Source organism: Aptenodytes forsteri, unplaced genomic scaffold (genome assembly GCF_000699145.1).
Source record: "Aptenodytes forsteri isolate BGI_AS27 unplaced genomic scaffold, ASM69914v1 Scaffold137, whole genome shotgun sequence".
NCBI lineage: Eukaryota > Metazoa > Chordata > Aves > Sphenisciformes > Spheniscidae > Aptenodytes > Aptenodytes forsteri.
The window spans coordinates 4,337,575-4,350,447 of record NW_008796221.1 but is presented as its reverse complement, the minus strand read 5'-3'; the positions used below and the strand labels follow the sequence as shown (position 1 = coordinate 4,350,447).

At 36.6% G+C, this 12,873-nt stretch overlaps 1 protein-coding gene across 1 annotated transcript in view; it reads right to left on the bottom strand.

Annotated features, from left to right (window-relative positions):
* Positions 1-12,873, bottom strand: part of ATXN7L1 (ataxin 7 like 1) — a 122,325-nt gene that overhangs the window by 20,769 nt on the left and 88,683 nt on the right. The window contains exons 4-5 of the mRNA XM_009289043.1: positions 5,528-5,811; positions 237-319 (exon numbers count right to left, since the gene is read on the bottom strand). Of these exons, the coding sequence (XP_009287318.1) occupies positions 237-319; positions 5,528-5,811 (367 nt within the window). The remainder of the gene's footprint in view (positions 1-236; positions 320-5,527; positions 5,812-12,873) is intronic.

Below are 12,873 nucleotides of genomic sequence, written 5' to 3'. Positions count from 1 at the left end.
ATGCTTTTAGCATAACAGAATGACAAGGAAAAAAAAATCTTTTTAGACGTATCAGTGGAATAATGCAGATGCTCTGATTCAAAGAAACAGAATTACTCAAAAGAATTACCTGAAGACAGCGTCTGAATACCATACCCATTGTCTGTAAGACAGGAGCAGGTATGACCTCTCAAACTACTGTGGTAGGATTTAAACTATAACAAAGCATCTGATATTTTATCTTCTAAGAAAAATACCTTGCAGGTGAGCGATCTTGTGCAAGGTTTCTTTGTTTCAGGATCCAGTACTCCACAGTGTTTATTTGGGTCAAATTCTCTTTCTGTTTGATGTGGGGGTGGGGAGAAAAAGGAGGAAAAAAAAAAGATTATTACAGAAATTTTAACCAGAGTAGCTATAATTTTTGCTTGATAGTACTTAATTCAACCAGGCTCAACCTGAACCACTGTTCCCAACCCCAGCACCCCATAATAGTGTGATGTGCATCACTCACAGTTGTGCATTTTTTGTCCTTACATGTTTCAAACTATTTAGAGCAGGATTTCAACCACAGACTTCATAGAAATAAGTCTGCTTACAGAGCTGTGCTCAATAGAGTGGCCCAAACACAGGACCAAGCTAAATAACCGCAAGTTCAAGTCCCTCTCTAACACTGGCTGCCTCCGAGGCCGCGAAATACAGCACTTGCAAATCTAGCTTCTGAGTTTGGCTAAGACACATACAGACTAAATATCCAAGTGCTTTGAACAACATTTCCTTGACACACTTGGAAACTCTGAAAAACAACCCGTGGTATCTCAAAAGTTAATGCAAGATTACTAGTGGCATTTTAAAAACAAAATTTATCTAAATCTGTCCCTGAGATCTGTGTAAAAATAACGTGTATGTTAGTCCTTATTTCCCTAAGTGAAGGGAGGCATGGAGTTTAAAGTTTGCGGAGATTATGAAAAAAAGGCATTTATATGAGTTCTACTCATGATTAACATTAAAAGTGCATTAATATTTAATATGCTGTATTTGCATATTTCATTTTCATTAATATTTTAGTATTTATATACCACAGATAACATCACCACCTTCAGGTTATGTTAATATAATTTTAGGGCTTGCACTACAGAGCTGTAACAATACTATGGCCATACACTTTTTAATTTATGCCACCAAAAAAATCTACCATTATCTTTATACACCTTGACATTGTACGTTTTAATTGGCAGACTGGTTTGCTTTTGTTTGATAGTGGCATATAAACTATTTACCAAAGCCTATTTTAACTATACAGTGGTGTTACATTCAGATATAATAAACATCCTGTACTCAAATACAACATTTAATCTGAGGATCTAAAAATTCTTTATAAACAAACAAATCAGAGCTAAGATGGAAGACGGCAATTCACAGCTATGTCACAATGTTAAGACAGCATCACAGCAAGTAGAACATAGCTGGAAGAAGAAACGTGAAGCCAAGTAGCCTACATTAGAAGACAACTGTCGTCCAGATATCACAATTACTAAATTAGCAGTTTTATGTATTCTGCTATATGGACTTAAAAATGGTAAAGCAAACATTAAATGGTTACGTTATCGACCTCCTAGGAGAGACACACCAAAAAGTGAGCTTGGAAAAAACAGTTGGCACTGGTTTTTTGGTGAAATCTACATAGGGACTGAAATCTGTCACAAGGAGTTGTAGTTTCTGTGGCCTTTACAGCACAACAGAAACAGAAAAGTAGCTGTGTATGACTAAATATAATAAACATTTTTTTCTACTTAATGGATGAAAGTGCATGTTCATGAACTAAAGGAGTTAACTACTCTTGTTTTTTGAGTGTATGATATTCCTATCACAGTTTCCTGACTCACCAGCCTAAAAACCTTCAACACAAATTAAAAAACAAACTAAATAGATTATATGGACTTATAAATATGCCTTCAAATGAAAAATCCTGAGGGTCATCATAAGGCTGTGGAATGCGCTCTGAAAGTCACCAGGCGAGGACTGTTTTGGACCAACAGGGAAACACGCTTCAAAAATCAAAAGTGCTCCCTTCAGGAGCATCCAGATTGCTACTTGTCAATAAGAGTGTCCCAACCAAGAGAGACTTGCAGGACTGGCTATAGCAAAGCCAGTTTTTAGGAAACCACATAGAGGTAAAATCAACAGAATGAGTTATAGTCAGAAAAAGTGGAAGCCTCTGCCATCTACTGAACAACAAAATAACATGCTTTCCCTGAGAAACAGAAAATACTAAACAAACAGGAAACCACTTCTCCTGGCTGAAGCGTGCGTGACTGTTCCAGAGAAATCATGAAAATCTAATTGCCAGCTACAGACGTGCCTGGTTTGGGCAACACATTAAATGAAGATTAGCATCTTCTCAATAACAAAATGCAGCTTCTGACTACCTCTGTATTAGGAAATGTGTAGCGTGAGAACCCTAGACTCCTGTGCACGGGCACAGCTTGAGAAAGCTGTTTCTCCAGAATGGATTCCACTTCTTCACGTTCGGTGAATGGAGTGAAAAGCATTCATTATAACCTCACCAAAAGAAGAGGAAGGGTCAAAACTGAATTGTCTCAAACTCCTGTTTGCAACATAACAAATATTCTTGGTGTAAACTGGGCATCTGCATTCTTTAACTTCACCCCAAAGAGAACAAGAACTAAGGAAGATTTAGGAAAAAGATTTTTTTCCTTTTTTTTCAGTTTGCTACTAGGGAACACAGATCCACTTATGGTGGGCAGCTACAGAGTGTCTTTTGTGATTCCACGACCTGTTTCCTCTCTCTCACCAACAACAGTGCTCCTGAAAAGGGGGCAGGTTCATTCATCGCCCAAACAACCACCAGCTCTCAGCAAAGAAAAAAACCAAACTTCAGCCACAGTCAGGGAAATGGTATGAGAGAGAGCGGAGGTTGCTAAAAAGGAAAGAAAACAGATGTAAACCAGTCAGACCTATTAAGGAGCTTCAAAAATTAACAGCTGCACAGTTCCACAGCAGCGCACTGAGGGAAACCTAAATCCCCTAGCCACCGTCTCATTCTTTTAATGTGAAATGAAATGAAATCTATGGGATATCTAAAATAATCATCTCATTGACCTTCCAAGATATTTTTCTCAGCCTTTGCACAGTTCTGTATAACAATGGAGAGGAGTCCATCATAGTGACACACAATCTACAGGCAATTCATCTACAGTGCTCTCAGGACTTCTCCTGTTTGCATCATTGCTGAATTATTGTGTTGCTGCACCAATACGTGAGGCATCAGAAGCAAGACTGAACGGATTCTAAATCTGATAATAACAGAGGAGCTTTAAAAAAAAGTATTAATCCTGTGGATTTGTTAACCATATAAAAGTAAACTAATGCCTATCGGAGTGCTCAAACAGTCCTGTGCAGAGTTCCAGCCTATTTTGAAATTTCCACCAGTGAAACTTTCCCTAGCCTAGAAGACACTGCGAGCGACAGCTTAGAGACAGAATAATGGTAGAGTCATCTCCACAGAAAAAGCAAGCAAGTTGAAGGAAGGCCCTACAGAAATGATTCTCCTTTATGAACACATTTCAGCAAGCACTCGTACAAAAAAGGTACGAGTATCACCTACAGCCCTGCGGTGGTATGTGGTGACATGAGAAAAACAAGTATCGCAGAAAGTATCAGTTTCAATTGCCCAAGCAGGAATTCAGAACTGATTAGCTAAATTAAGCATCTAAACCATTAAAGGAAATAATAGGTTAAAAGAAAACTATTTTAAATTAACTGCAAAATATATAGTTTTTATTAGAATAACAAATCGGATCTTAGCAAGTGAAATGAAAAGTTTAAAAGCCTAATCAGCTACTTTCTCTTAATATTTTTTCACTTTGTGGAACGCTATCATGAACAACGGTTCTGTTTTCTTATATGCCACCTTTAACTAGTTATGAAAGCAATCAGTGTACTGAATCCTTTAAGGCAATGGCGTTGTTCCATACCACACACAGCCCTAGCAAACACCTCGCACTGGTCTGGAATCAAGCCAAGGTAGCAGTACCATAGGCTAACTGCCAAATTTGAGAAAATGAGAAGAATAAACCTGATATTCAGTCAAAAAATAGGGCACACTCATTAACTGGAAACGAAAGCATTTATCTTGTACAATTTATACTTGGTTCATAACTAGTGCACATTTAGAAATCATGTGCACTAACTTTCTGCCAAACTGACGATCTAATGCAGATCATGCTGCCATTAGCAAAATTAGCCTTTCAGTACACACAAGACATTCCTGCCCAAATCACAAAGTGATTTCATCAGTGCCAGCTGATGAATAGACCCTGCACAGCTTCTGAAGCACTCGACTCGAGTCAGTTACTTTTGTTAAAAAAAAAAACACAAAAAAACCCCCAAACAAAAAACCAACCAAACCCAAACTGACGATCTAATGCAGATCATGTTGCCATTAGCAGCCTTTCAGTTTCAGTACACACAAGACATTCCTGCCCAAATCACAAAGTGATTTCATCAGTGCCAGCTGATGAATAGACCCTGCACAGCTTCTGAAGCCGTAAACTCGAGTCAGTTACTTTTGTTAAAAAAAAAAACACAAAAAAACCCCCAAACAAAAAACCAAAAAAACCAAACCCTCAAAACACTTTGTTTCCTTTCATTCTGAACAAAAATATGTTTTCAAGCTTTAAGGGGCAAATTCTCTGCTCGCTGCCCAGCAGCTGGCATGGCTCACCTCCGAGGAACTCCACGGAAAATAATTCTTCCTTCCAATGGATGGCAACCTTTCTAACGGAGCCTCTGCCCTCCCACAATGGGGCGTTCTGTGCTTCGGTGGCAGATTTGCATGAGGACCTGCATCCTCAATACTGCCCTGCCTAAGGCCATCCAGGGCATTTCTACATTTAAGGTTGCTCCCTCAACCCCACGGTCCTGCCTTCCTGAGAAAGATCAAAATCTCCATGCTATAAATGTCTTCACTCATGTGTGAATCACAGGGGGAGAGGGGTGGAGGGGAATTAGGACTTTTAAGACTTCCCCAGCATTTCCCATCTCTTCTTCGGATTTTCTAGTATTTAAAACCAAGAAAGAAGATTCTTTAAAAAATCATGACTTGGTGGATAATCCAATGTCTTAAACCTCAACTGTTCAACTTGATCATGACTATACTAAAGTCACTCAACCAAGGCACATTTTCTTTTGTTGTAAACAGACCCAAACTACATAATGGCTTGAGGAAGCCTTCTGCCTTTCTGTTTTAATGAATTTACTTCCTTGAAAATTTATATTTGGCCTGTTGACCAGTTGAGAAACGCATTAAACACTCTAATTTGAAGCTAAATAGAATATGTACTCTGAAAATATTTTGCACATGCTAGTGTGAAAGCTTTCTTTTTCATATATGCAAACTGGCATCTTACAGTAAAAAAATCAAACCAAAACCAGGCTACAGCATCTTATTAGTACATTATTTCTGAGCTATAGAAATATTAATGAAGAGACAGACTACCCTCAAAAGATGAACTACAACATCACTTACCTGAAAGTCTTTTGTAAGGCTTGTTACTGCTTTTAGTGCCATTTTGGTGTTTCTTGTCTATTGATGGAGCTATAATTCCTTTGCCGTTCAGAATCTTTTCTGGTGATGGTGGCACTGACTTCGATGTCAAACCAGATTTAACCAAAGTTGGAGCAGGTATGGTGGATGAAGAGGCCGAGGAGGAGGTGATGGTGGTAGTGGTTGCAGAATTCATTTTAACATTGGCACCATCTGCCTTCACTAGGTTAGGAATTTTCTCTAGACTGACTACTGGAACAGGAACGCTGCAAAACCAAAGAAAAATCTTCAAGTTGTATTTTCTGTACCAAAGACTTACAGTTACTTAATCCCCTTCCACAGATATAAAAATTTCGATGCAAGTGACACAGTATCTTCAGACAAGACTAAAATGAGTAGTACCATTATTAACTATTTTTGTTCAAGCAAATGTTTACAAAACCAGGCATTTGTAAAGCCTGGCAATGTAGAGAATTATGAAAATGAACCTTTGTATTTTTTTTTTTTGTTTAAGATCCAATCCCCTCCTATTCATAAACAAAATAAGTCTTTGGTACTAAGCAAAACATACCCCCTTACATATATGGTTTCATGCCTTTAACACAAGCACATATCAGATATGTGTATGCTGTACTAAACTCACCATAACAAAGTAGTTTGCTAACAATATTAATATTTTTAAACAAACACAAAAATAATTCATTTGCTCAGATGTGTCTGAATGACATACGAGTTCTGGAAGCAAGGAGAAAAGAGATTTTAAGCATAGAAATCTTAACAGCGTTCCCTTTAAAAGTATTAAAATCCTTGATGAATTGAGCATTACTAAACTGTATTTTTAATAAAATCTTATGAACTTAAAAATAAAAATTCCCAAAACAATTATTAGCTTAGTTGGCCCTTTTCAGAATAAAGTTTGTAATAACTAACTTCTCCTAACTTAACTACCACCACAGCATATTTGCGACACTAACAAATGTCACCTTCTTAATTTGGCAGCAAAAAAGACTGAGACAAGTGATTTTCAATTCCAACATTATTTTAAACATTTCCGGCTCCTATCTGCATGAGGAAATATCCAACAACGATAGCTGCTTTTTACCTACCCAACAACTCCAAAACTGGATGTCTTCTCACTACCAATTAATATATAATATATAAATTACTCCTCAGTGAAACAAACCCAGAGAAAAAATTATTAATTTAAAAACCTAAATTCTCAGAGTTTTAAGCCCAGGTTTCATTGGAGGCCGCAAATGAAAACATCTCACTTATTCAGTTCTTCCCATACACTGCCTGAAGAGTTGCTTTTGCCAAATAGTTGACTATCTGCCTTGTAAGCAAATTGACACACGGATCATGCAAAACCGACAATTTTCAGACTATCATTCCACCCTGAGCAAACAAAAGAAACACAAGTTTTCTTAAATACAAATGCAATTGTGATGTTTAAAAGGTAAAACAAATTCCTCATCTAGAAGCATAAGAGTCTCCTTAACAGTATTCCTATCTGTTCGTTTCTGAATTGCACAGAACTAAGCTAACCTCTGTAGTTTTAATCCCCAGCATAAAGGTGACAGTTGAGGAGGCTGTCCCACACAGAAAAAATTCTTAAAACTCAGTGATTCTTTAATCTATTATTATCTTAAAGGTTTAACTTGATGTACACACTTAAAGGTAAAATGAAACATATTTATAAAGTGTGCGAAATTACTCCTTAGCAAACTGTACTCAAAGAACAATCTGCTTCTTGCACATCACTGCAGTAATTTTGCATGGCAGTGCAGAGCTTCTACAAGTGCATTACTCGTGACGTTTGTTAAACACGCAACTGCTGTTAAATCAGTATGTGTTCTGAAGTACGCTGGCACGTTGCAGTTCAAGCAAGCAGTTTCTTGCCAGAGACCACCACACTGTTGTCAGTGTCCCAAGACAGGCAACATTTTCCTGTCTGTACATCACTGTACTCTTTGAGGCTTCCCCCCATTCACAAGTCTCACATAATTTCAGTCTTTTGTGTCTGAAAAATGGCACCTTCGCTGTGTTCTTTCTACAGAAGGAACGGTTAGCATGTGTGGAGTTTCTAAAAGCAGAAAAAGATGACACTGAGATGGCATTCTCCATGGGACATCCTTCAGAAACATCAGAAATCGGGTCCAAAATAACTCAAGTCTTGACCTTCCTGGGCTACTACAAAACCTCTCTTTCTCCATAGCTGATAAGCAGAAGGTGCAGCGCGTGTGGCTGGAGCGGACTCTCCCATACTCAAAAGTTGTTAATCTTCGTTCTAAGGGTATTTTAACACAGAAAAATGTACGAACCTTGATATAAACAATACGTATATAAAACTAAAAAGAAGATTTAGACACCAAGACATATTCTGGAGCTGGAATTAAGTTATATGAAACTTCCATATCCTGTGGTACCATAAATACAGCAGTCATCTAGTCAGAATACAGATCCGACTGCAGTAAAATGTAGAGCACCGGCCAGTAACTAAGCAAAAAAATTAAAATTACTCACAAAACCAGAATTGCATTAAGTATTTCAATGACAATGCAAACATGGAGCTATGAAAGAGAGGATTTGATCCTTTACTTTTTTAAACTGCCCTGAATTTATTAAGTTAAATGACAGACAAATTATAACATCTCAGGGTAGGATTTAATTTTTTTTGCTTTTAAACAGATGGCAATTACATTTTCTGAAAACAGGAGAATTTTTTTACTCTAGATCAAGTAGTTTTACTATATAAAAACTATGTAAAGACATATGAACAAATCTTCATGCCCAGTTTCTAAGATCTATCTTAATTCAAAGTACTGATACACAGTGAAGGGGTCAAGTGTATTATCTGGTCTAGTAGTAAAATATGGTTAATATGAAAAAAGTTTCTCTGTTTTGCAGTGCTCAGAACCTCAAACCCTAGGGCACATACGGATGGATCACTGTGATAATGAACAAAGCCCAGGGGAGGGAACATTTTCGCTTAGTTTTGTTACAGATCAAAAAGTCAACCTTCATTATGCATTTCATTGTAATGTAGAAGAAAAAAGAAAAATACTCCAGTATTTGAAGACACATATTCTATAGGACCCCTGGCAGTCTACAGTAAATTATTTGAGATTTTACAAGCTACAGATGATAATTTCTCTTTTATTTTTTTAAACGTAAATGGGTACTGCATTCAACATTAAGGAACTCTAGTTTCATCTTAGCATAACAGACAAAGATGAATTGATAACCAAACTGCAAATTGGAAGCTGCACAGGACCAGTGACCATGGTCAACTACTAAGGACTAAAAAGATAAATAACAAATGCTTATATTTATATTTGATGGTCAAAGAGAGTTCTTTTCCCAAACTGAATTTTTTTGAGTGAAAATTGAGGATTTCTTTAAAAAGTTTGTTAGAAAAATAAAAAATAAGGTCCTTAATCTTATTTACTATATTTGAAAAAGAATTTTTGAATGAAGAGCCTGTTTAGATTTATTAAAGACAACTGCTGAAAGGGACAATTAGAAAAACAACATGCAACAAACATAAAAACCAAGGAAGGGCACACAACAATCAGTAAGAACGAAAAAAATGGCAGTACAGATGATTGCCAAAGATAGGTGAGAAAAATCTGTATTCAGTAAAGACAAGTTTACTTTTTTTTTATGAAAGAAAATAATAATAGCAGTATTTACATAAAGGAAAGTAAAATAGTCATTAACGATGCAAAAATGACAGAAGTGTTCAGTATTTCTTCTATACTAGGAAGGAAGCATAATAATGCTCTCCAATCAGATAAAAATGGTTTTTGATTCCCTCAGTAAGTGTAAAGTGCCAGCTGAAAAATCATGGGGTTTTTTTTTGTTTTTGTGGGGTTTTTTTTGTTTTTTACATAAGCAGATCTGGATAACGTGGCCATGAGTTCCAAAAGAGTTGGAGAGAGATTGGCTCTCAGCATATTAATTTCTAATTGAATCTTGGAATATTTGGCAACTTAGAGGAGCTAGCTAAGTGCTGCTGTTGCAACCACACTGAAAACCCAAACCAGAGTGTCTTGGAAGAAATAATGGTAAAACTAATAAACTGATAAACAATTAGTTCACATGGTTTTGCTGAAAATCAGATCTTGACAAAGAGATCTAGTTTCACTTTTTGATGAGGTTACCCGTTAAGCTGACAAAGATAACTGAAAATGTTCCGACTTTTGAAAGGCATTATAAAACACAAATAAGAACAGTTTAAAAGCAAATGTTAAACAACATAAAATTAAAAACTAGCTTTTCAGAGATTTATGATTCAATAAGGGCACTTGCTAGGGGGACTTTTTAGCCATCATTACCAAGTCTGACATGACTGAAAACTTCACTGGTCTTTAGAAATAAACATAAGATTACTAGTGATAACATTTGCTGATGGAATCAGGATTGAGGGAAACTAAATAATTAAGAGACAAAGGCAGTTATAAAAAGCAGCTTGGAGTGTTTTGTAAAGTTCATTAATTCCAAAAGGTATTTTAATACAAGCAAATGTAAAGTTACACATGAAATAAGCTATTCAGTCTGCAGTGAAATACAGGGAAACAACATACTGGAAAATAGTGACAAAAATATTTAGTGGTCACAGTGGATAAGCACTATGAGCTTTTATTGTATTGTTGTGCTTATTTTAAAAAAGGGATATGGCAAATAAGATTCAGGAGCAAATTTAGTTTTCACATGTCCCTGGTTATACTGATAACTGGAATATGGCTTCCAGTGTTGCTGAGCAGTGGTTCAATACCAGTGTTCATGAATTAGAAGGGAACAAGAAAAAGGCTACAAAAACTATCTGAGGGCTACATAAAGTGCTCGATCTTGACAGGCTTCAAAAGCTCTCTCTCTTTTTCAGATAAGATAACTGATTTCCTTCTGTTTTCTCATGTTCTTGGTCAGGCAGTTGGGCTAGATGATCATCGTAGGTCCCTTCCAACTGAAATTATTCTGTTCTATTCTATTCTAACTACTCCTTCAGCAGAACCTGCGACAAACTCCCAAAACAAGAGTGAATTTCCTTCTTAAGTATCTTGTGGCAATTTTATTTTTCCTTGCTGTTATGTAATTTTGCTGGGTTGTTTTTTTTTTGGTCATTCATAACTATATTTATTGTAAAATCTCAGCCACTCATTCAACTCTTTTCAAATTCACAGAAAAAAGAAATTCACAAACATTTAAAAACATCAAACGTTCTATTCTACATTGCTGGGATCGCCTCTACAATGTAACAAAGTATTTGTGATTTAGTGGTTAGAATATGTGGTCCAAGTTAACTCTGCTGAATTTTGTTTCCAAGTCCATGATGCATTAGGAATATCCTTAAATCCTGACTAGCTTCACTTTCTCAACCTCAGTATGAATAATTTTCCTAACACAAAGAAATAAAGACTAAGAGATGATTAAAAAACTCCTTTGAAAAGTGACACTATACATTTTAAATGATTACCCATAGGAATACCTTTGTGATCCTGTTTCTGTTTACAGAAAGACTGTCAGTTCTCTACGTGTTGATGAAAATCACGTAATTTCCATCTCATTTTCTTCATTTTCAGAACTCCTGGCAGGCAATAGCTAATCCTCGTGGAGGGAGATCAAGGAGACTTGCTTCAGCTGGTATTTCAGGGCTAGCTTACTTTAACACTTTACCCCAATTTTACGCTGCCTCAGGATCACGGATGGGTAGAAAAGAACATCTTGTGGCATCACAGCACCAAAATCCTCCAGGGCAGCGCTCAGAAGCTGCGCTGGGGCACAGCAAGTGAAGCGGCATCCTTTGGGCAGGTCAGCAGTGAGGGAGAGAGTTCCTGGCCACAGGAATGCCTTTTATAAAGGGTAAGTATTCGGGGTATTCTTATTAATTATGATTGCTTATTCATTATTATTGTTATTACTACCAATCATCTTACTCTTTGCCTTTTTCTCTCTATTTTCTACCCTTTTTCTATACCTCTTACCACCTCGACTGCAAGCTTCAGAAAACGATGGTTTACATTTATCTTGTGCACAGCGCGGTGGTGCTCCAGCACTGCTCCAGTCTCTGAGCACTGCTATATTAATAGCAACAATGTTAGAGATACAGGGAAAAAAAAAAATCAGAGCTGACAGATATTTCTGGATGATGTATTCACAGTAATCCTTCTTATTCCAACTACAAGAAGGGAAGTATTAAAACAGCGGCTACAAAAATGAAACAATTCCAGATCTCTCTCATCTGATCATTCTGATCATGCTTTTTAAAGTATTAGTGAAGGAGCAACCTGAACCTCTGCAGCGCATCTTAGAACAACACAGGATGTGAAGAAGAGAAAGAGCTACTCAGTCAATGTTTAAGATGATGACTCAACCAAAACTATAATGAATTAAACAACGGAAGAGTTGCGTCTACATGCAGGCAGGCATGACAACAGACAGATCTACTGGGCCATGCTGTTGCAGAGGCCATTGCCGAAATACTACTACTAATTGTAACAGCTGAAATTTAAAAGAGATGCTGGATCAAAGAATCAGGGAAGCGCAACAAAGGTTATTCCAGGTCTGGAAAGCAATCATTACAAGTGATACAATTCCCGAATTAAGCTAATTTGGCAACTGTCTGGAAGAACCTATGTCAAGTAAGTATTTGTGGTACGAGACTGCAACGTAACAGACAAAAGCACTGAATAACTGGAAGCTTCTGAGGATGATAAGCCACAACACGCTTGGATACATGATGAATCCTATTTGCATTTTTGAGACAAATGTATTTGTGTCAATTGAGTATTTCTTTCTAAAAGCTAAGTGGGTGAAATTCTATGGCTTGTACAGACAGCTGAATAGAAGATATAGTCTTATCTTAAAAAAGAAAAAATTTTATGAACAATTTCTCCTTTAAGAAAATCAGACCTGCTGAATATTTTCTAGAATTCTAAATAAAAATTATAATCCACTAATGGAATAGGAAAAAACACTTTCTTCTGTAACAGCTGTCAGGACTCTATAGCCTGTGATGATTATCAGACTGATTTTATTCTTTAACAAGTCATGTAATCCAAGGCACTTAACACTAAGTTTTGAAAGGCAGTTTCATTGATCTCCACTTCAGACTGTTTGTGGTTTGTTATGTGATGATTACAATATCTTTAACTACTATAGGCCTCATTTTTCCCCACTGGTAAACAAATCCACAGTATTATCTCCCAGCAGAGCTGCAAGAATTGGGTAATTCACAGGTACAACTATTGTTGTATATTATTATATAATATATTGTAATATATATATACACAACAATATGTATATTGTTGTATAATATTCTTTGCCAA